General features: G+C 36.4%; 1 protein-coding gene across 10 annotated transcripts in view; it reads left to right on the forward strand.

Annotated features, from left to right (window-relative positions):
- Erbin (erbb2 interacting protein) overlaps positions 1-22,085 on the forward strand; it is a 125,049-nt gene that overhangs the window by 72,375 nt on the left and 30,589 nt on the right. For 8 of the 10 annotated variants that reach the window (XM_042690788.1, XM_042690782.1, XM_042690787.1 and 5 more), the window contains exons 13-18: positions 156-271; positions 1,992-2,061; positions 7,426-7,525; positions 15,439-15,560; positions 16,699-16,872; positions 17,886-18,071. In XM_042690788.1, coding sequence (XP_042546722.1) covers positions 156-271; positions 1,992-2,061; positions 7,426-7,525; positions 15,439-15,560; positions 16,699-16,872; positions 17,886-18,071 — 768 coding nt within the window. The remainder of the gene's footprint in view (positions 1-155; positions 272-1,991; positions 2,062-7,425; positions 7,526-15,438; positions 15,561-16,698; positions 16,873-17,885; positions 18,072-22,085) is intronic. The other 2 variants (XM_042690786.1, XM_042690779.1) reach the window with 1 other exon arrangement.

The raw sequence follows: 22,085 nt of genomic DNA on the forward strand, positions 1-22,085 counted from the left end.
ATGTTAATTTGGGGGAGATATTCCTAAATATTTCAGTACATATAATTAAAGTTATTTTTATAAATGAAAATGCTATTCATAGCTTTTATATGTAATATTTCTATCTCACTAACTTACAGACCATATTTTTTATCTCATTTATATTTCTCTTTCAGATTGGAAACTGGAAAAATATAACTGTGTTGTTTCTCCATTCTAATAAGCTTGAGACACTTCCTGAAGAAATGGGTGATATGCAAAAATTGAAAGTCATTAATTTAAGTGACAATAGGTGTGTAATACCACATTTTTCAGTTAGTTTATAGAATACATTGACTGAAATTAAAGTTTCATGTGAAAGGTGATTAGTTGATGGTTGTTTGTTTCATGTATATTTGAAATTTTTTTAAACAAAGATTTTTATTGTGTCTGCTGTGATTTTATCATGCTGTGGTTTTCACTGTTCATTTTGAATCCATATATATTCAGCCCAATTCTCTTTTTATAATAAACCTTTAATCATTCCTAAAGTCAGATCTGCCCCTTCCATAGTATTATTAAACAAAGCAATATTTGAATTTAGTCTATTGCTTATACTATTCTGGGCATTCTTTCAGCTTGGGCTACAGAGCCAGAATGTCAATGTCAAATTAATCACTAGGACTGCTGAATTGGAATAGGATTTACATTAGAAACAGTGTTCATAACTGTTCCTGAGGTGAAGATACTGAGAATGGTAAAGGCCATTTGTAGAGTCTTTTACTACTTTCATAATATCTTAGGAGAGCTTCAAAACAATCCTATGAAATAATAGCACAACCGGTATTTCTGTTCTAGGTCAAAAATTTTAAATCTCATATTTCATGTTCATAAAATTTGTAGAGTTTTAAATACTCTAATGTATATTGATTCATTTTTTAAAAATACTTTCTTATTAAGTCTCTTCTTACTTTATATTTTTCCCAAACTAGTGCACTAGGTTCTGACAAATTGCCTTGAAAGGTTGGCGTAGTAGAAACTAGTGAGACCTAAAATAGCAAAGTTGAAGAGACACTGTTTAAATATGATACGATTTTAATTTAACATTCTAATAAATATGTTTCTTTGTTTTTACTTATTATCTTAAAATAGTCACCTTGACTATTTAAGTACTGGCTCACAGAAAATAGAGTATTACAGTTTTTATAACAGACTATCTTTAGGAATGCTTTCTTTAACAGATGGTTCTGTTAATACAAATAAATAATCAAAAGCAATTTTATTGCTTAATGTGTCCTTGTCTTTCTTATAAGGCAGACAACTGGCAGTTATTGTTTAACAGATTATTTGTGAGTGTGTGTGGATTAGCACACGAGTGCCAGTCCTGGAGGTTGAACTCAAGGCCTGAGCACTGTCCCTGCTCCCTGAGCTTTTTTGTTCAAGGCTAGTATTCTACCACTTTTGAGCCACAGCTTCACTTCCAACTTTGTCTGTGTGTATATCTGTCTCTGTCTGTCTGTCTGTCTGTCTGTCTGTCTGTCTGTCTGTCAGTCTGTGTTGTGGTTAATTGGAGATAAGAATCTGATGACTTTCCTACCTGGGTTGTCACTGCACCAGGATCTTTAGTCCTCAGCCTCCTGAGTAGCTAGAATTGTAGTCATGACCAACAGAAACCCAACTTAACAGATCAGATAATATTTGAAGTAACTAGATTATTCATTTTTTGCTTGCTGAATTGATTAAATTGAAAAATTGTTTGTAAAATTTGATTATCTTACATTCTATACAAAGACGATATTGGGCTTTTCTCTCCTTTTCATTCTGTTTGCATATACCACGTTATAGCATTGTTTAGAAAACCATTAGATTTAGCTTTTATTTGTTTTGTTTTATTTGTTTTTATGGTACTGAGAATAGAACCCAGGAGTCTTGTGCATGCTAAATTACTGCTCTAATCTATATCTTCAGCTCCAACTTGGAGTCTTTTTAAATATTCTCATCTTACAGTTTAATTTTTGTTTGTTTCCCTGCAGATTAAAGCATTTGCCCTTTAGCTTTACAAAACTGCAGCAGTTGACTGCTATGTGGCTCTCAGATAATCAGGTGGGCATTCTGATTTTGTAACGTAATGGAATTCCAATTATGCAATATAACTGTACACTCTTGATCATTAAAGGCAGATACATATAGGTGCACATAGAAAAATGCATTGTATGTTTATATTAAGTAAAATCTCAGAAATATTTAGAAAATAATTTTTATGATGCAGGTACTGGTTTATAAAAAGTAAATGTACTTGGACCTTGCCTAGTTTCTAAACCCATTTAAATGTAGAGAGATTAGGAAATCATACTTAGTAGTGCCAAATTATAATATCATTATCCCATGTATTTGGTGGTTTTTTGGGATGAGTTCATTAAAATTTACTTACATTTTTCAAGAATACAATGTATTATATTTTTAAGTAAAATTAAAGTTTGTGCAAAGAAGTTACCATTTCATAAATTGAGTATTTTTGGGTTTTTTTGGACAATTGTCATGTCTTCTTTCACTTCTCCCAAGTTTCCCCCTCCCATACCTGTCCTCAAATTATATAGGTCATTTTCCACATAGTGTATACTGAATAGCATTATTGCATTTATTTTCCCTTCCTTCCTCCCTTTCTGAGCCCCTCCCCCAAAAAAACCCAAAGCAAAAACAAACATCACCAACAATAACAACAAAAACAATACATCATTTTTAACGATAGTTGCCATGGTATATAGCAGAACTCTTGAATTTCTTCTTCCTGTTGAACTGAAATTTTATGTTCTTTGCCTAGTATATTCTCTCCTACCCCTTGCCACAGCCTCTGTTAACTATTTTATTGTTTTCTATGAGTTCTTCTATTTTTGAATGCACATTAAGTGACAACATGTGGTATTTGTCTTACGTTTCTGTGTCTGGCTTATTTCACTTAGTATAATGTGCTCCAGGTTCATCCATATTGTTACAAATGGCAAGATTTTCTTCTTCTAAAGACAAGAATATTTCTCTTTGTATATATACTAAATTGTCTTCATTCATCATTCATCCATTGATAGACAGTTGGGTTGATTTTTTTTTTTTATCTTGGCTGTTGGGAATAATACTACAAACTTGTGATTCAAATAAACTAAGAAGTAAATTTATAAATAGTAATGGGAAAAAAGGACATAATGCTTTCAGGAGTAATTGTTAGACATTCCTGTTGAGAACAGGAACAAGTTTGAGAAGTCAAACTTGTAGTGATACTAGTTGTTTAGCTATGTGTTATGGAGAAAACAGACCATTGGAATGATCTGGTCTACAGTTTTGCTAAGGCAAGTGTAACAAAAAGACAGCAAAGGGTAGCAAAGTCAGGAACAAAGTGTGAGGAGTATGTTCAAAGATCTAGAAACTGACAGCTTTGGTGAGCGTGATCAGCAAGTATTGTGGGAGGAGCAGTGGGGTGGGAGTGCTGTGTGGTGTCTTAGCGTTCTCTGCTGCTCATCTCTCACTATTCAAGTCTCCTCTTTAGGTGTAGTTCTTCTCCCAGTGTCTTACATAATTGCATGAGACCCTCTTGTTTTCTCCATTCTATTTGAAACACTGTCTTCAATCCAGTATAGCACCTAAACTGCATTTCACATAGTGTGGTGGCTCTTTGACATTGCTATGCAGGTGTCTCAGTCAACCTGATATTGAGCATACCTTCTGCTCCAAATATTGATTTTCTTGGGTTCCTTAAGTCAGTAATAAGAACTATGTGATGAGTCAAAGTTGTGGGGACTGTAACCCTTAACCATGGTTTCATCTGTACTTCAGTCCAATCCATCACTTAAGTCCTACTGAACCTGAATATCCTGGTTGTTAGTGCACTTTGCTTTATCCCTGCTGCCACCTCTCTTAATGGCTGTTTTCCATCTTTCACATTGTCTTGAAGTGTCCAATACACTAATACTAGTGTCATAAAATAAATCCAAAGTGAGATTAGTGTATGAATTTTTTTTATCCTTAGTACAAACAAAATATAAAGTAAGTTATTTTTCAAATAGGGCTTTTCGTGTTAGTTCAGTCACAGTTACTCTAACCAGTGCCTCCTATATACCGGGATTGCAAGCATGTGATGTTGCCCCCAGTTTATTTGTTGAGTAGCAGCATCTTGGTAACTTTCTCCCAGGTTGGCCTTGAAATCAAATCCTATTATCTCCAGAGTAGATGGGATAGGATCCTGCTATGTAGTCTAGCCAGACTGTCCTCAAACTTATGATCCTCTTGCCTGAGACCTGAGATTTGCAAGCATGTCCCACCATATTTAGCTTAAAATAATTTTACCTTTTTTTTTTTTCCTGTACTGAGTATTGAACCTCTTTTTTGTTGATACTGAGGTTTGAACTCAGGGGCTGTGTTTGTTAGGAAGGTGCTTTACCATTTGAGCTACAGCCCAGTCCTGTTTGTTTAGTTTCTTTTTTTTTTTTTTTTTTTTTGGGTCCGGTCGTGGGGCCTGAACTCTGGGCCTGGGCGCTGTCCCTCAGCTCTTCAGCTCAAGGCTAGTGCACTACCACTTGAGCCCCAGCGCCACTTCCGGCTTTTTTCTTTCTGCTTATGTGGTGCTGAGGAATCGAACCCAGGGCCTCAGGCATGCAAGGCAAGCGCTCTACCACTGAGCCACCTTCCCAGCCCTTGTTTAGTTTCTTTAAGGTATTTTCCAGGTCTTGCTTTATGTCCAAGCCAGATTGCCAACTAAGAAAGAGCTATCTGTTGTTGTTGTTATTATTATTATTTGTATTTGTATTTGAAAATGCTAATAACAGAGGCATTAGCGTTCCATAAATCAGGCAAAGAGTACATTTCCTTTGGGGCAATGTCATCTGTGCCCTCGCTCTCTCCATATCTCCCTCCCATTCCATCCACAAGTTGTATAGTTCTTTTTCTATGTAGTGCCTAGTGAGCACCATTGCTGCATTTGTTTACTCTTTATCCCTCCATTTCTGTGCCTCCTCTTATACTCCCAAAGACATAAAGACAAACAATACATAAAAGAAAACAAAAACAGCCAAACCCCCCTCCCCCAAACCCTGTTTCTACTTCCTGGAGTTCATTTTGATAAATTATTTTGTATGATCAGATGCACAAGGACATCGTGCCTTTCTATTCCTCTAGTAAAAGTGTCCTCCTTTGTTCTCACTGTGTGTGAATGTCTGTCTTGTTGAGATGAGGATCACACCAACACACTGTCTTTTTGATCTCTACCTCCTGAGTAGCTGGGATTACAGGCATAAACTACCTCTTCTAGTCCATCTTTTTGCCTTTTAAAAAAGTATAGCAGCTAGGTGTCAGTGGCTCACGACTGTAATCTTAGGTACTCAGAAGGCTGAGATCTGAGGATTGTGGTTCTAGGCCAGTTGGGGCAGGAAAGTCTGTGGGACTCTTATTACCAACTTATCACCAAAAAACCATAAGTAGAGCTATGGCTTAAGTGGTAGAGTTGATAGCCTTGAGCAGAAAATCTCAGGGATAGTACCCAAGGCCTGAGGTCAAGCTTTAGAACTAGTAACCCCTTTCCCCTGCAAAAAGAAAAAATAACTAGAAAATTATAAACTATCTATGGCTTCCTTTTTATTTATTTATTTTTATTGGTTGTTGGGCTTGAACTCAGGGTTTGGGTACTGTCCCTGGATTTTTTTTTTTTTTTGTCTTTTCTTTTTTGGTACTGGGAATCAAACCCAGGACGTAGCACTTGCTAAGCAAGCGCTTTGCCACTGAGCTACATCCCAGCCCTCTGTCCCTAGATTTTTAAAACTCAAGGCTATTGCTCTACACTTTGAGCCACAGTGCCACTTCTAGTTTACTGGTATTTGATTGGAGATAAGAGTCTCACAGACTTTTCCTGCCTGGGCTGGGTTTGAACCACAGTCCTCAGATCTCAGTCTTCTGAGTAGCTAGGATTATAGGCTTGAGCCACCTGCACCCAGCTATGGCTCCCAGTTTTGTGTCACATTATAATTCTGTTGGATAATACTGAGTTTCCTGACTTATGCTATTGTAGCAGGTCTCTGTCTCTATTATTGCCCACACTTTTAGTGCCATATTACATCCATTCTGACCCACATTTTATGTAACTTAAGTGATCTTTTCATTTGATCCTAGCACTAAACTATTTAAATCCTTTTGATTTTTCTTTTTACCATGTAACTCCAGACCTTATCTTCACTCTACATCTTTTCACCAAATGAGATCTATTTTTGTATAATACTTTTAGACATGAGATATGTCTTGTGAGGTCTGGTGTGAAATTCTCCACTTAGGACACCACATTGCAGTCAACATGTTTCACATTTTGGAACATTACAGATTTTTTTAGAGGATGATCAACCTGAATATCAATTCTACCAGTAGGCCAATGGCTAATAAGAAAAGAAATGGAATGTAGGGGAAAGGTGTATATATCTTAAAGGAATAGGAGTTTAAATTTGAGAATAAAACAGCAATGATCTCACAGTGTTATAAATGCTGTCTTCACCTCCTGATTTGGGGTGTCTATAGGAGGATAATCATCCTATATTTGAGATTTCAGGGAAGCAGTATCTTTGGAAAGGATACTTCTCCTTCCCATTATTTTAGGAAGTCAAGAAAAATGTTCCAGGTTTGCCAGTTGGCTTATTGCAGACAAAGAAGGGGTCACAAAGTTTTGAATGTTTGATCAATAGTAAGATTACAGGATAGGAATAGTTTATCAGGTTTTCACAAGAATTAACTAATAGTATGGTGAGAAGAGTGGGCTGGATAATTCCTCTGCCTACCTATAGTTACTCAAGGCTTTTATTGGGAAAATTTTAGCTGAAAAAGTTTGAAAAATAATTGGGCATATTAAGAATTAAGCCTAAAGTATTTGTCAAGAGGAAAAAAACCTTGAGAAAAAACCAAGTCTACAATACCTGGGGGCACCACCACTGAGTAACATGGTGCCGTTTACGGAGATGAAACAGGAGGAGGAGAGAGAAGCAGTTTATAGCTTAATGGTTGTTGTAAGCACTCTACTTTTAGCTACTAGAATAAACTTTCAAATAGATTAAACCTTCCAAATGATTTTTTCCAAAAGCATCTTTGCAAAATAAATACCTGAGAAGGCAAAATAACATAAAATAGAAAGTCCTATTTTATAATTTTATTAAATAAACATTGTAATAAAGTAATTCTTGGAGTGTGTGTGTGTGCGTGTGCGCGCGCACCTGGTATATGAAATATTTTAGTGATCACTACAAAACACTGAATTTGCCTTAAACAAAAAAAAAACATTTTTTCTGTATGTTTCAAATCAGTGCTTAAAGTTTTTTTATGGTATGTATTTAGATTTGTTTTTATAACCTATACCTTGCTTATGTAAAATATGGTGAGTTTTTGTGCAGAGGAATTGCTAGATTTGTCTTTGCTTCTGAAGATTAAACATTTATTTTCTTTCCCTAGTCCAAACCTCTGATACCTCTTCAAAAAGAAACTGATTCAGAGACTCAGAAAATGGTGCTTACTAACTACATGTTCCCTCAGCAGCCAAGGACTGAGGATGGTAGGAATTTAAGAATTTCTTTTTTTAATACTTTTTTATTGTACAAATAACTGTACAGAGGGTTACAGTTACATGAGTAAGGTAATGAGTACATTTTCTATTGAGCATTGTTGCTTCCTCCTTTGTTTTTCCCTTACTATGTCTTCCTTCTCCACCTCCTCAACTCCCGCCACTCCTTCCTCCCACTGAAGTTGTAAAAGCTCATTTTCAACATAGTGACTTGTACATCTCATTGTTACTATGGGTCAACCTGTATCCTTATTTAAGCATTTTGTTTTTTCCCTTCCCCTCCCCAAATTAGAAAAGTGACGTGTATATACAAGATGCAGGCACCAGATTCAAATACAGTGAAAACGAGTTATACTGTGGGGGAGGAACATACAAAAGAAACAAAAAAAAAAATCACATAGTACATTATAAGTACATTAAGAAGAACAGCAACAAAGATTCTTTTTAAAAACAAATATTGAAGGGGTTGGGAAGGTGGCTCAGTGGTAGAGTTATTGCCTTGCATGCTCGAGGCCCTGGGTTCGATTCCTCAGCACCACATAAGCAAAAAGAAAAAAAGCCGGAAGTGGCACTGTGGCTCAAGTGGTAGAGCCTTGGGTTGAAGAGCTTAAGTCTCAAAGGCATTGCTATTTTTTTGGAACTTTAAAATATTGATTAAAAAAGTTCTCCCATAATAATGAGGAAATAAAGAAATATCTCTTGAATTACAGTCAATTGAACTTAAGAGATTTAAGTGTATTATATGCTTCCTTAAATTCCTTTAAATCAAATTGCTGATACCCTCAATTGTAGATTTCTGGTTTTAAAACCACATTTAATTAAATGGTAAGACTGCATTTTAAATGTATGTAATTAGAAGTACTGAACCAGAAAATATTTGTAATACTACCCTTGGATTCTGTATATTATTAGAAGATGAGCTATAAAACTCTAGCTATAAATATTACTCTATAGTTGTTTTATACAGTTTGTCTGAAGACTAAGGAACAGTTGTTTTTAACATATGTTGTATTATGTCTGAATGTGTGTGTAAACTACATGTTTCCTTAGCAGCCAAGGACTGAGAATGGTAGAAACTTATTTTTTTTACAAAGACACACTGCCTGATCAAAGCAAAATTGCTAAATGAATTTTAAGTTGCCAAGACTTTTTACTGTTTGTGGGACTTAGAATTTTAAATAATTCTTAAAATACATGATTGTAATATATGTTTGCATCTTTTTTCTGAAGCAAGTGAAAATACCTATGGTCTGAATTACTCATAAACTTAAGTCTTAATATATAAGAAAATATAACACTGAAGAAAATATAAAATAATCGTGTTCTTAATTTATAAAATATTCTTCAGACAGGTTAAATAGTTAAGCTTTGGATTTCTTATCTAGAAATAAGTGTAAGGTTCCATTTGAACACAGCTACATTTAATCATTTACATATTGTTTATGTCCACTTTGAGTCATCAGAGTTGCATATTAGTAGCAGACACTCCAAGCTTAAAATGTTTTACTACATGGCCCATTGCTGAAACAGCTTTTCACATTTGCGAAAAGGACATTAAGTCTCTAAGAAATCATTCCTTTTCTTTAAGTATTAGCAATTCTCTCTTCCCACATAAAAGAACAGTTACGGAGCCAGGCACTGGTGGCTCATGCCTCTAATCCTAGCTACTCAGGAGGCTGAGATCTGAGGATTACAGTTCAGAGCCATCCTGGGCAGGAAAGTCCATGAGACTCTTTTCTCCAAAAAACCACCAGAAAACCAGAAGTAGCACTATGGCTTAAGTGGTAGAGTGCTAGCCTTGAGCTGAAGAGCTGAGGGACAGCGCCCAGGCCCAGAGTTCAAGTCCTACAACCAACAAAAACAAAGAACAGTTACAGAATGGAACATAACTGAAATGGTAGGCTCTGTGCTCAGCCTCTAGTACCACAAAAAAGAAAAAAAAGTAAACATTTATTTGTACATACTATATAGCCGATCATATTGTTGTTTATAAGATACTTATACTTTCCATTTCCTATTAACCATTTTTAGAGATCAAAGATGAAAAATTGAAATATGAGTCCCAAGTCAAACAAAACTTTTAATGGTGTATCCAAGTAGTATAATTCACATATGTTGTACTAGTAGTTAATTTGCATCATTTAGACTTTTAATTTCTAAATTAAAATTATTACTTACATAAAACAATACATCAGGCCTGGTACTTTAAGCAGTTTTATATTTGTATGGAAGTATAGTTCTATATTTCACTTAAATCTGAAAGTTAGAGATGAATATTTTTGTCTTTATTTTTGGTGCCAGTCATAGGGATTGAACTCAGGACCTGGGTGTTGTCCCTGAGCGTTTTGGCTCAAGGCTAGCACACTTAAGCCACAGCTCCATTTCTGGGTTTTTGAGAGTTAGTTGGAGATAAGAGATACATGAACATTTCTACTTGAGCTGACTTCAAACCTTCTGAGCAGCCAGGGTTACAGGCATGAGCCACTGGCATAGAAATCTTACTTTTACAAGCCAATTCTTAAAGTTTTATTTATAGACCTTAAAATGAAGTTTTTTTTTTTTCTTTTTTTTTGCCAGACCTGGGGCTTGAGCTCTGGGGCTGGGCACTATCCCTGAGCTTCTTTTATTCCAGGTGAGCTATCTACCACTTGAGCTACAATGCCACTTCCACTTTGTTTGCTTGTCTGTTTAGTCGTTTATTGGAGATAAGAGTCCAGGCTGGCTTCGAACTGCAATCCTCAAATCCTACAGGAATGAACTACAGGCACCTGGCTTACAATGAAACCTTTTACATGTAACATTTCACAAACCTGAACTTCAAATTCATTATCAAAAGCTACTACATCTAAATAAATATTATCAAATATGCCCATGAAACAACACCTTATGAAATAATCCTTTTTCTCTTAAAAAAATAAGAAATAAACCAGGAAATGGAAACATGTTCAAGTTAGGGGAAGGACCCTGGTGGTAGAGGGGGTGGAACAAGAATGGAAGAAGAGTGAGCAAATACAGTCATTATATTTAGTGTACAGTATGTAAAAATTGAACTATAGCTTTAGGGTAGGAATGGGAAGGGAAAATGAGAAAGATGGAAGGAATGACATTGACCAAGATGCTTTGTATTCATAACCTGTCTTATGGAATGGAAACCTTTGTACAACTATACCATCATCATAAAAAATAGACTGGACTGGAGACATAGCTCACATGGTAGAGCATCAATGAGTGAAAAAGCCAAGTGAAAGCAGAAGGTCCTGAGTTCAAGCCCTGGTACTGGCACAAAAGAAAAAAAACAACAATAACAAAGTAAGAAATAAGCCAGCATAGTTATGCACATCTCTAATTCCAGCCCTAGGATGCTGAGGCAGAAGGATTTTAAGTGTGAAATCAGCCTATCCTACATGTCTCAAGAAAAGAATGGAGGAGATAGGATAGAAAGTTTTCTATTATCACTAGTTACAGAAACAAGTTATATAAGTTTTTGTTTATTACCTTGAAACTGTTAAGCCTGCCATAAAAATGTTAACATAATAGCCAATTTGAGACTGGGTACTTTATATTCACAACTTCCCATCTTTACAATATCTTAGAATATATATACTGTTTGTTATCAGTTGCCTCTGACTTACAACTTGAAATACTCATTGTCTTTTTAGAAGTGTTCCTTGCTGTTCTTTATAAACTTTTATTATAAGCCTTTACATACCTTGATCATGATTTAAATACTTCTGCCCTTGTTTTCCCTTTCTGTCAGTTCAGTTTATTTCATTCATATTCTTCCTTTGTTTTTTTGTGTTTTTTTTTTTTAACTGTACAGGTTTAAATTCAGGGGTTTTTGCTTGCTAGGCAAGTACTCTACTGCTTGAGCCATACCTCAATCCCTTTTTTGATCAGTATTTATGAGATAAGATTTCTATTTTTGCCTGAACTGGCCTAGATTGCTATTTGTGCTTTCTGCACACTACCACACCAGATGACAGATGCATATCAGACACAAACCCAGATATTTCTTTTGACGTGGGGATCTCAGTAACTTTTTTCCCTGGGCTGTCCTTGAATTATGATCCTCCTGTTCTTAGTGTAGCTGGGATAATAAGCATATGCCACTGTAACTAGATCTTGGTTAAGATAAGGCCTCTCAAACTTTTTGTCTGGGTTTACCTCAACCCACAATTCTCTGCCTCCTGAGTAGCTTGGATTACAGCACCCAAATATTCCTACTTCTTAAATCGTAGTTCAGGCAAGAAGTTCATTTCAGATCAAAAGAGTACAAGTAGAAACAACTTGACAATGAGTTTTTATTTTGAGATTTGTTGTAAGGTTGAAGAGTCTGGTGACTTGTGTAATCAAGTGCAATACAAGAATCAATCAGGATGTTTTAAGTCCTCTTAGAGTTCATGTATCACTTTTTTTTTTTTTTTTTGTCGGTAATGGGGCCTGAACTCTGAGCCTGGGCACTGTCCCTCAGCTCTTTAGCTTAAGGCTAGCACTCTTACCACCTGAGGCACAGAGCCACTTGTGGCTTTTTCTGCTTATGTGGTACTGAGGATTGAATCCAGGGCCTCAAGAATGCAAGGCAAGCTCCCTACCACTGAGCCACCTTCCCAGCCCCATGTATCACTTTTAGTAGTTCTTTGTTTATGACATCCCCATCTATCTCACTGTGAGTGAAAACACTGAATGCATTACAGTATATATAAGGAGAACACTGGACAAAATAAACTCACAATCCTGACTCAGAAACTACATCGATGTTGTAAGATGAATTTCCTTTGAAGTTGTAGAAACGCATTTATTTTATTCTCATTCTCTGAATCTCATGATTCAGACTCTATATATTATTCTTAAGTTGTTGTTTTATACTAACTTGGGAAAAATCCACACTTTGTTCACATTTACTTTAATTTTCACTACTCACCTGTATAACAAGCACTATGTTAGAGATAAGTACATACAAAATCTCTTGCCTTGAAGATTGTTAACAAAGATCGTGATGAATAAGTTTGAAAGAATAAAAGTTTTGGGCTTACATAGAGGCATTCCTTAGTCTTTTTTTTGGGGGGGGGGCCTCCAGTCATGGGGCCTGAACTCTGGGCCTGGGCGCTGTACCTCAGCTCTTCAGCTCAAGGCTAGCACTCTACCACTTGAGCCACAGCGCCACTTCCAGCTTTATTCTTTTTGCTTATGTGGTGCTGAGTAATCAAACCCAGGGCCTCATGCATGCAAGGCAAGCGCTCTACCACTGAGCCACCTTCCCAGCCCCATTCCTTAGTCTTAAGAAGAAAGGATTGTATGTATCATACAAGAGTTTATAGCTTGGAGAACAGATGTTGGAGAATTATTAGCCTGAGGGTTTTTTATTAAATTTCTACTAAGATATGAAAGCCTTTTGCCTGTGGAGGCAAATTTGAAGTCGTAATGGTAGTTTATCATGATGTCTCAGCTTTTCTAGAGAAGGAAGTAAACTTGGAGTATTTTTATAGGGAAAAAAGTTGTGACTAAGACTGCAAGTTATCTGCAATAAGGAAGCAAATTATTTGAAGGACAGGTGTGATGGTCAAAGAGGTAGAAAACTAAATGGAACCAAAGTCTTGAGTATGACTATGATTATCAATGACTCAGCTGATGTGTAGATGAACATTGTAATTGAAGACATCAAGGAATTATTAAATTAAAATGTTGAGAGAGATTATCACAGATTGAAATCATTCAGGATATTGGCAAGTCTTGGGTGAGAAAATGTGCAGTCTGATGCTGGGATCCTCAGTTACATATTCAACTGTTGGTGTCTAAGATGAGTAGGAAATAATTTCCTGGTGTCCTAAATTTCAAAGATGTGTGATTTATACAAACAAGTTAGAAGTGTAGGTGTAAGAAGTTGGTAAGAATGAGAGGCATGGTCAGAGTTTACTTTCTCTGTCTAGGATTCAAAATTAATTTTGGTATAAAATTACTTCAGCATAATCTAGCACACTTGCATATTTTGGGACTGGCTGGTAACAAATTACTACCCACGACGTGGAGAATTTTATGAATCATAGAAATAGACTTTGTTGAGAACTATCCATCTCTGTTTGCTTTTCTAATGATAAGACAAATCGTCAGCAGAAGTTTGAACTACATCCCACTCTTATTTTAAACAAAAAGTCTAATTCATCAAGTACATGTTCATCAAGTTAAAAAAGAACTCACTCTTTATTGCGGTATCACATGTCTATAATCCCAGTGCTTGGAGGGTGAGCCAGAAGGATCTCAAATTCCAGGCCATCTTCGACTATATGGTTAGACCCTGTCTTAAAAACAAACAAACAATTGGGTGCCCACGTTTTATGCCTATAATCCTGGCTACTCAGGAGGCTATCATCTGAGTATGGTGGTTCAAAGCCAGCCCCGGTAGAAAAGTCAGGGAGACTTTTGTCTCCCATTAAGTTCCAGAAAGCCAGAAATGTAGATGTGGTTCAAGTGGTAGAGCAAAAAAGCTCAGGGGCATTATCAGGCCTTGAATTCAAGCCCAGTATTGGCAAAATCAGTTAAGTAAATGAGCTAAATAAATCGATTTTTTTTTAATGTCCCATTTTTATTGTTCATACTTGTTTCATAGCATTCTTAATCTGGATTTGAGGTTTTTAAAAGTGTAAAGAGCTAAAACAGTCTTAATATAAATGATAATTTGAATTTTTTGGATATGCTCTATGTAAATGTTTAATTTGACTATATTTGATAATTCCAGGAATTTCTGTTTTTAGCTACTTTTGGGTGCTTTTAGTCTCTTTGTTTTGAGTAGTAAGAATAGTCATTTTCTTTTAATAGGCAGCAAGTTGTGCTTTCATTTTGTATTGCGTAATTTTTGTAGGGTGATACATACTAGTTAAATGCATTATTTTAAAGTTTTTAGATGTCTAGTAATAGCACAAAATTCCTCAGGCTTGTTAAATCTTTTTTAAATATTATCTGATACTAAGATATGTAAGTTAGTAAAAATTCCCATTTTCTTTACACCATTACATAGAAAATATATTGTACTTCATTACTTAGTATGTATAGTTTATATTATGTATAATATTTAATACAAAGACATAATAAAATGCCGTTAGAGTAATCCTTATTTTTGTTTTTGATGGCGATACTGGAATGTGAACTCGGCCTGTGCTTGCCAGGCCACTTGAGCCATACTTTCTAGCCCAGAGTAATGCTTTTTTTTAAATAAAAATAACTCAATCAAACTTTTTTCCTGTATATGCTGGTCTTGGGGCTTGAACTCAGGGCCTAGGCACTGTCCCTGAGTTTTTTGCTCAAGGCTAACACTCTATCACTTCAGCTAAGAGCTTCACTTTTCCAGCTTTTGTGTGTGTGTGTGTGTGTGTGTGTGTGTGTGTGTGTGTGTTGTGTGTGTGTGTCTGTGTGTGTCTGTGTGTGTTTAATTGGAGATGAGTGTCATGGACTTTCCTGCCCCTGACTTTGAATCACGATCCTCAGATCTCTGACTCCTGAATAGCTAGGATGACAGTGGCCAGCTATCTTCAAACTTCTTTATTCCTCTATAAATACTAAACTATTGGTACTAGGAAGATGCAAAAATGAAAAGCTTGAATGAAAGGACTTAGTTACAGTAGTATCATGATATACTGCATAAAACTAGATTATCTGTAGTGTTTTAGCAACCATTTTTGGTAGTAAAATAAGACAAGCTTCCTGGAAGATGGAAGAATGATGTGATTGGCCTGTAAAAAAAAAAAATCTTAAAATCAAAGCCTGCATATACCCTAAGATTTATTGCTGACATTGACCAGCTTTATCTGACAGACTTGTGATGAATATAACTTAAAATGAAACTTATGAGTAAATAATAGTTTTCTGTAATTACGGTAAAATATAATCTTGTTTTTTTTTCCTTTCTCTAGTTATGTTCATATCAGATAATGAAAGTTTTAATCCTTCCTTGTGGGAAGAACAGAGGAAACAGCGGGCCCAGGTAGCTTTTGAATGTGATGAAGACAAAGACGAAAGGGAAGCACCTCCCAGGGTGAGTTTGTTAGTTTTCTTTCAAACTTCAGACAGGTTTACTGATATTTAAATAGTGTAATCTGTGCCTATACTATGTTGTTTTTTATTTACAAAGACTTACTAGATTTATTCTTTGTTCGTAAGTCACTTATTGATTTAAATATTCCACATATGAGAGCAGTATAAAATTATATCAAGTGGTGAAAAACTTGCCTAGCATCAAAAGCCTTGGGAGAACTTTAATGTTTTGATGGTCTTTTTTAAAAATTGAACTTCAGGATTTTGTAGTTCGTTCTGTTTGCCCTATTTGTAGTGATTATGCTTTTCCTTAAATATATATATTTATAAGCTGGGTACTAGTGGCTCATGCCTATAATCCTACTCAGGGGACTGAGATACGAGGAATTTGGCAAAGTTTATGCAATAAAGTTTATGAGGCTTACCTCCAGTTAACCACCAGAAAAAAAACATGGCAAGTAGAACTGTGGTTCAAATGGTAGTGTACAAGTCAGGCAAAAAAAAAAGTACCTAGGCTCTGAGTTCAAGCCCCAGGACTGGCCAGCCGGACACACACACACACACACACACACACACGCACACGCACGCACGCACGCACGCACGCCCCAAAGTACATAAATCCTACAAATAAACAATTCTTTGTTACAAACTTTTCGATTCTTCATAGGTTTGAGAAGGAGGGTAACTGTTTGAATACCATATAGCCTATTTTTAAGTTAATTATTTGCCCCTGTGTAAATTAGTTGAAGCCTATAAAATAGTAATTAAATTGACCTTGAAATGTTTGGTTTCTGGTACTTGAGACCTAAGTATCCATGTGTCTAAATTTTACATGTATTCTGATAATACCTGTTTCAAACAGATGACAAGTTTTTGGCAGTATTTCCAATATATATCTCCAAATGGAAAATACTAAGTTGACTTTAAAAACTTTTATGATACTGAAATTTACTATAGCGTCTTTAACTATTTTGTGCTAAAACCACATATTTATTTACCCTAAAATGCTTTCTGAACCTATCATGTCTTCACAATTACCACAGTGAATTCAATGTCTAGCAAATCAGATAAATTGCACATTAAATTCTGAGATTGTCATTAGAAATATTTTATATTTTGTATTTCACTTATTTCTCTAGGAGGGAAATTTAAAAAGATATCCAACACCATATCCAGATGAGCTTAAGAATATGGTCAAAACTGTACAAACCATTGTACATAGATTGAAAGATGAAGAAACCAGTGAAGATTCTGGGAGAGATTTGAAACCACATGAAGATCAGCAAGTTGCAAATAAAGATGTGGGTGTGAAGGTTAGAAAACTGAATTCAAAATAATTGACTAAAGCCATTTCGAGTTATTTTTTAAACTTTAAGTATTGGTAAAATAGTCACTGTATACAGTAAATGTACTTTATTTTATGATTATGTTCTCTGCTGCCTGATCTGGATGGTAAGCTCAGTAAACTCCCTAATTATTCTGTTATTCTCAAGCATTGACTGTCCAGAATGTTAGGATATGTCAGCATTAGAAAATCATTGTCTAGCCAGGAGGTTGCTCACACCTGAAATCCTAGCTAACTCAGGAGACTGAGATCTGAGGATCGTGGTTCAAAGCCAGCCTGGGCAGGAAAGTACATGATACTCTTACCTCCAAAAAAACCACTCAAAAAACTGGAAGTGGTGCTGTGGCTCAAGTGGTAGAGCATTCACCTTGAGATGACGAGCTGAGGGACAGCACCCAGGCCTAGAGTTCAAGCCCCACAACTGATTAAAAAAAAAAAAAAAAGGAAAAAAAAAGAAAATCATTGTTTGACACAGAATAAGATGATTAACAAAAAAAAATCATTAAGAAAATATTCTTTTCTCTCAATTTTAGTAATACTAATCCACTAATTTTTAGTGTAATTTCTATGACATAGGGCATTCACTTTCATAAATCTCTTAAGTTGAATATTCCTTTAATAAACTTACCATGCACATGGTACCACTGAAACAAAAGTTTTATCATGTCCTTTACTATTTGTTGCACTATTAGCAGAGCACACTTTTAAGTATCCTTTGTTGAGTGTGCTGAGCTTAGTGACTCATGTGTCCTTACCAGCTTGCCACTTCTGCAAGGAAAATATTTTTTTCTATCTTAAAATTTTCATGTAGTTCACAGGTCTTTACGTCCCAAAATGGGCATTACTATCTATGGGTGATTACAGTTTATGATTCATCTAAGCTTAAGGTGATATATTACTTAATTTTTTTATCTGAACTTTCATGTAAAAATAGATATAAAACTTAAAGGATATGAGGTCTTTATCTTTTCTTTTACCTAGACTGTAGAAAGTACAACACCAGTAAATAGTAAAGTCGATGATAGAGAAAAGTATATGATAGGAAACTCTGTCCAGAAGATCAGTGAACCCGAAGCTGAGAACAGTCCTGAGAATTTACCACAGACTGCAAATGTGAAAGCCTTGGAAAACTTGAAGCATATTGTTAACCATGATGATGTTTTTGAGGTATGATTTCATGATTATTCCAGAGTAGTTACAAGAATTTTTAGTATGTTTAATGTTGCTATATAAAGATATTATTGTAGAAAATAGGTTAATGAATTTATCATTCAGAAATTTGCTAAAATATTGCCTATTTGTCATTTTGAACTTAGAGTTTACATACTCCTTGTACACAGAGATTTAACTACTAAATGAGTTTGATTATGGTCTATTTATACTGTAAAATACATACTTATAATGGTTTTCTTATTTTTGGTTGCCTGTCCTAGGACTTGACCTAAAGGGCCTGGGCACTGTCCTTGTTCCTAAATTTCTCTGATCAAGGCTAATATTTGAGCCACATTCCTTTTTTTTGCTGGTTATGGGGGCTTGAACTCTGAGCCTGGGTGCTGTCCCTCAACTCTTCAGCTCAAGGCTAAAGCTTTACCACTTGAGCCACAGCGCCACTTTCAGCACTTTCTGCTTATGTGGTACTGAGGAATCGAACCCAGGGCCTCATGCATGCAAGGCAAACACTCTATCACTGAGCCACCTTCCTAGCCCCACAATTCTCATTATAGCTTTTTGGTAGTTCATTGGAAGTGAGTCCTACAGACTTTCAGGCCCAGGCAGCTTTGAACTGCAATCTTCAGATCTCAGCCTCCTGACTATCTAGGATTACTGGTATGAGCCACTAGCACTCAGCTTATAGTTGCTTTTAATTATTTTCTAAATTAAAATTTTTGTGGCATTGATTCTGGGCATGTTTGATAAGTGTTTTTACCAACTGAGCTATATCTTCCACCCTTTATTTCTATACATTAAAAAGGGCTAGAGATGTAGCTCGTGATAGAGTACTTACATAGTATGTGCAAGGCTAGCACAACAAAAATAAAAGGAGGAAAAAGCAGTGAGAAGAATAAAAGCTGGGGGCTGGGAAGGTGGCTCAGTGGTAGAGCACTTGCCATGCACGCATGAGACACTGGGTTAGATTCCTCAGCACCACATTAGCAAAAAGAAAAAAGCCGGAAGTGGCACTGTGGCTCAAGTGGTAGAGCACTAGCCTTGAGCTGAAGAGCTGAGGGACAGTGCCCAGCTCAGAGTTCAGGCCCCACAACCGGACCCCCCAAAAAAAGAATAAAAGCTGGTATAAGTACATTCATTCATTTTACTTATTTAAGCACTTATCATTATATGTGAAGTTTTTGATCTCTTAAAACTTTGTGTTCTAGTGAATCATTGACAGCTCATGTTTAAAATAAATAGCTTTATTGAGATAACTCACATCCTGTACAGTAACCCACTTAAAGTTTTAGATCGTTGTGCAGCTATCACTACTGTTGGAGTATTGCTATAATCTTGGGAAGAAATACGTTTACTTTACTGTTACTCCTCAGTCTCTATCCCCCTTAGCCCTAAGAAACCAAAAATCTACTTTATATGTCTCTACAGATTTACCTATCCTTTATATTTTGTATAAATGAAATCATAAGTATGTGGTCTTTTGTAAGTACGTTCTTTTTTTTTAATTAGCATATTGCCTTCAAGTTTATTGTAGCATCTTTTAGTGCTACCTGTTTTTTATGGCCATGTAATATTTCATTGTATGTATATGTCATGTTATTTTTCAATTGGACACTTGGGTTTATTTTCACTTTTCAGCTATAATGAATAAGGCTGCAGATAATTTTCAAAGAAGTTTTTATCTGGATTTGTATTTTCAGTTGTCTTGAGTGTAAGAGTAGGATTTACTAGAACATACAGAAACTGTTAGGGAACTGGTAAACAATCATACCATAAAGTAATGAAGCTGCAACTTCTAATATAAATAATTACAGCCACAATGTTCAGTACTTAGCTATAAGTAGTTTAAGACATTGTCTCAGTTACACAACCACATTTTGGATGGTCTGTAGACATATTTGACGAATTTGTGGCTACTGTTAGCATACATTGCACAGACAATGTCTCCATCCTTGTGGGATATTCTTTTAGACATCATTGGGTCTAGAAACAGTAATATACCGTATTTCTCATAAATCTGAGGGAATTCAAAGTATACCATTTATTTTCATGGTTATCCTGTGAGCTAATATCTGCTACAGGAAGGAAAGGACTACATGACTTTTGAATGTGTTTTAGACAGGTAAGTTACATAGTACACTGTGGTATGCATTGCAGCTAGCATAGTCTGAAAAAGTTAATGGGTGAACAACGTTTCTTTACTCTGCCTTTCCTGTCCTTTCTTTTTTGGTATGAAACTGGGACTTGAATTTGGTGCCTGATGAGTTCATTAGCTAGCATCCTACCAACTGAGCCATGCCTCCAACCCCAAAGGGTTGGTTATTTCTTTTCTCCTGCCTGCCTGCCTTCCTGCCTCCCCTCCCTTCCCCTCCCCTCCCCTCCCCTCCCTCCCCTCCCCTCCCCTCCCGACTTGAACTCTGGGCCTAGGCAGTCTCTGAGCTCTTCAGGTCAAGGCTAGCACTCTACCACTTGAGCCACAGCACTACTTCTAGTTTTCTGGTGGTTAATTGGAAATAAAGAGTCTCACAGATGGTCCTGCCTGGGCTGGTTTTGAACCATGATCCTCAGATCTCAGCCTTCTGAGTAGTTAGGATTAGAAGCGTGAGCCACTGGCGCCCGGCTTTTTTTCCATAGCAAATTTGTTCATGTAATTTTATATTTACGTACTATGTTTATAGGTAATGGTTGTAAATTCAATCAAGATTGGATTGTGGCTAGGTGCTTGAGGCTTGTGTAATCCTAACAACTCAAGAAGCTGAGATACAAGGATTGAGGTTTGAAGCCAGCCTAGGAAGGAAAGTCCATGAAACTCTTACCTTCAGTTAAGCACCCAAAAAAAAAGCCAGAAGCAGAACTGTGCTAAAATGGTGAAGTGCTAACATTGATCACAAAAGCTCCAGGACAGTCCCTAGGCCCTGATGAGTTCAAGCCCCAAGACCAACAACAACAACAAAAAAAGATTGAAGCCAGGTGCCTGTGGCTCATGCCAGCAATCCTAGCTTATCAGGAGATGGAGATCTGAGGACTGTGGTTCAAAGCCAGCCCAGGCAGGAAAGTCCAGGAGACTTTTTTTAATAACTTTTTTATTGTGAAAATACCATACAGAGGGGTTACAATTATATGAGCAAGGTAATGAGTACATTTCTTATCAAGCATTGTTACCTCCTCCTTTTTTCCCCCCCTACCATCCTTGACCTCCCATCTCCATGACCACACTCCCCACTCACCCCCACCACCACCCCCTTGCCAAAGTTGTAAAGTTCGTTTTTCGGCATAGCATCTTGTTCATCTCGTTGTTGGATTGGGTCAGGAGACTCATATCTCCAATAAACTACTATGAAAAGGCCAGAAAATGGCCTTGTGGCTCAAGCCCCAGGACCACCCGCAGCCCCCCCCCCCCACAAAAAAGAGATTGAACTGTGCTAAGTATGTAAGAAAATTATTAAGTGTTAAAGAAATTTAGACGAGAGATTTTTTTTTTTCCTTAGCTATAAACATGCATGGATGCTTTAATGAGAATGAGGCTTTTGACCTGGTTGGTTTGTTTATTTTTGTTGGTCATGGGGTTTGAGCTGAGGGCCTGAGTGCTATCACTGAACTTTTTTGCTCAAGGCTAGCACTCTACCACTTTTGAGACACAGCTCTACTTCCTTGACCTATTTATGGAAGATGTCAGTTGACAGAATAAGAGAACTGAATGAAATGTGGATGGTCTGAGAGCAAAAGAGTAGCATTTGAAAATAGGAAAAAGCACATGTTCCATCTGATTAAATTGTTACAGGCAGCATATGAAATAAAATCAATAGGATAGGTTCAGTCCTGAGTATTACTGTGATAAATCTGTGTGTTAGAGTTAAAATTGCTACTGAATTGTCCTATGGTTTTAGGAATATAAACATCAATAAGCAGGAGCTGAAAGTTAGTTTTGCAAGTATTCCAGGATCTGGAGTGTGTAGATAACTTCTTTTTCTTCCCCCCCCCCCCTTTTTCTTCCGCGCGCGCGCACACGCGCGC

Source organism: Dipodomys spectabilis, unplaced genomic scaffold (assembly GCF_019054845.1).
Source record: "Dipodomys spectabilis isolate Male_0828 unplaced genomic scaffold, ASM1905484v1 ptg000140l, whole genome shotgun sequence".
In the NCBI taxonomy this organism is placed as follows: Eukaryota; Metazoa; Chordata; class Mammalia; order Rodentia; family Heteromyidae; genus Dipodomys; species Dipodomys spectabilis.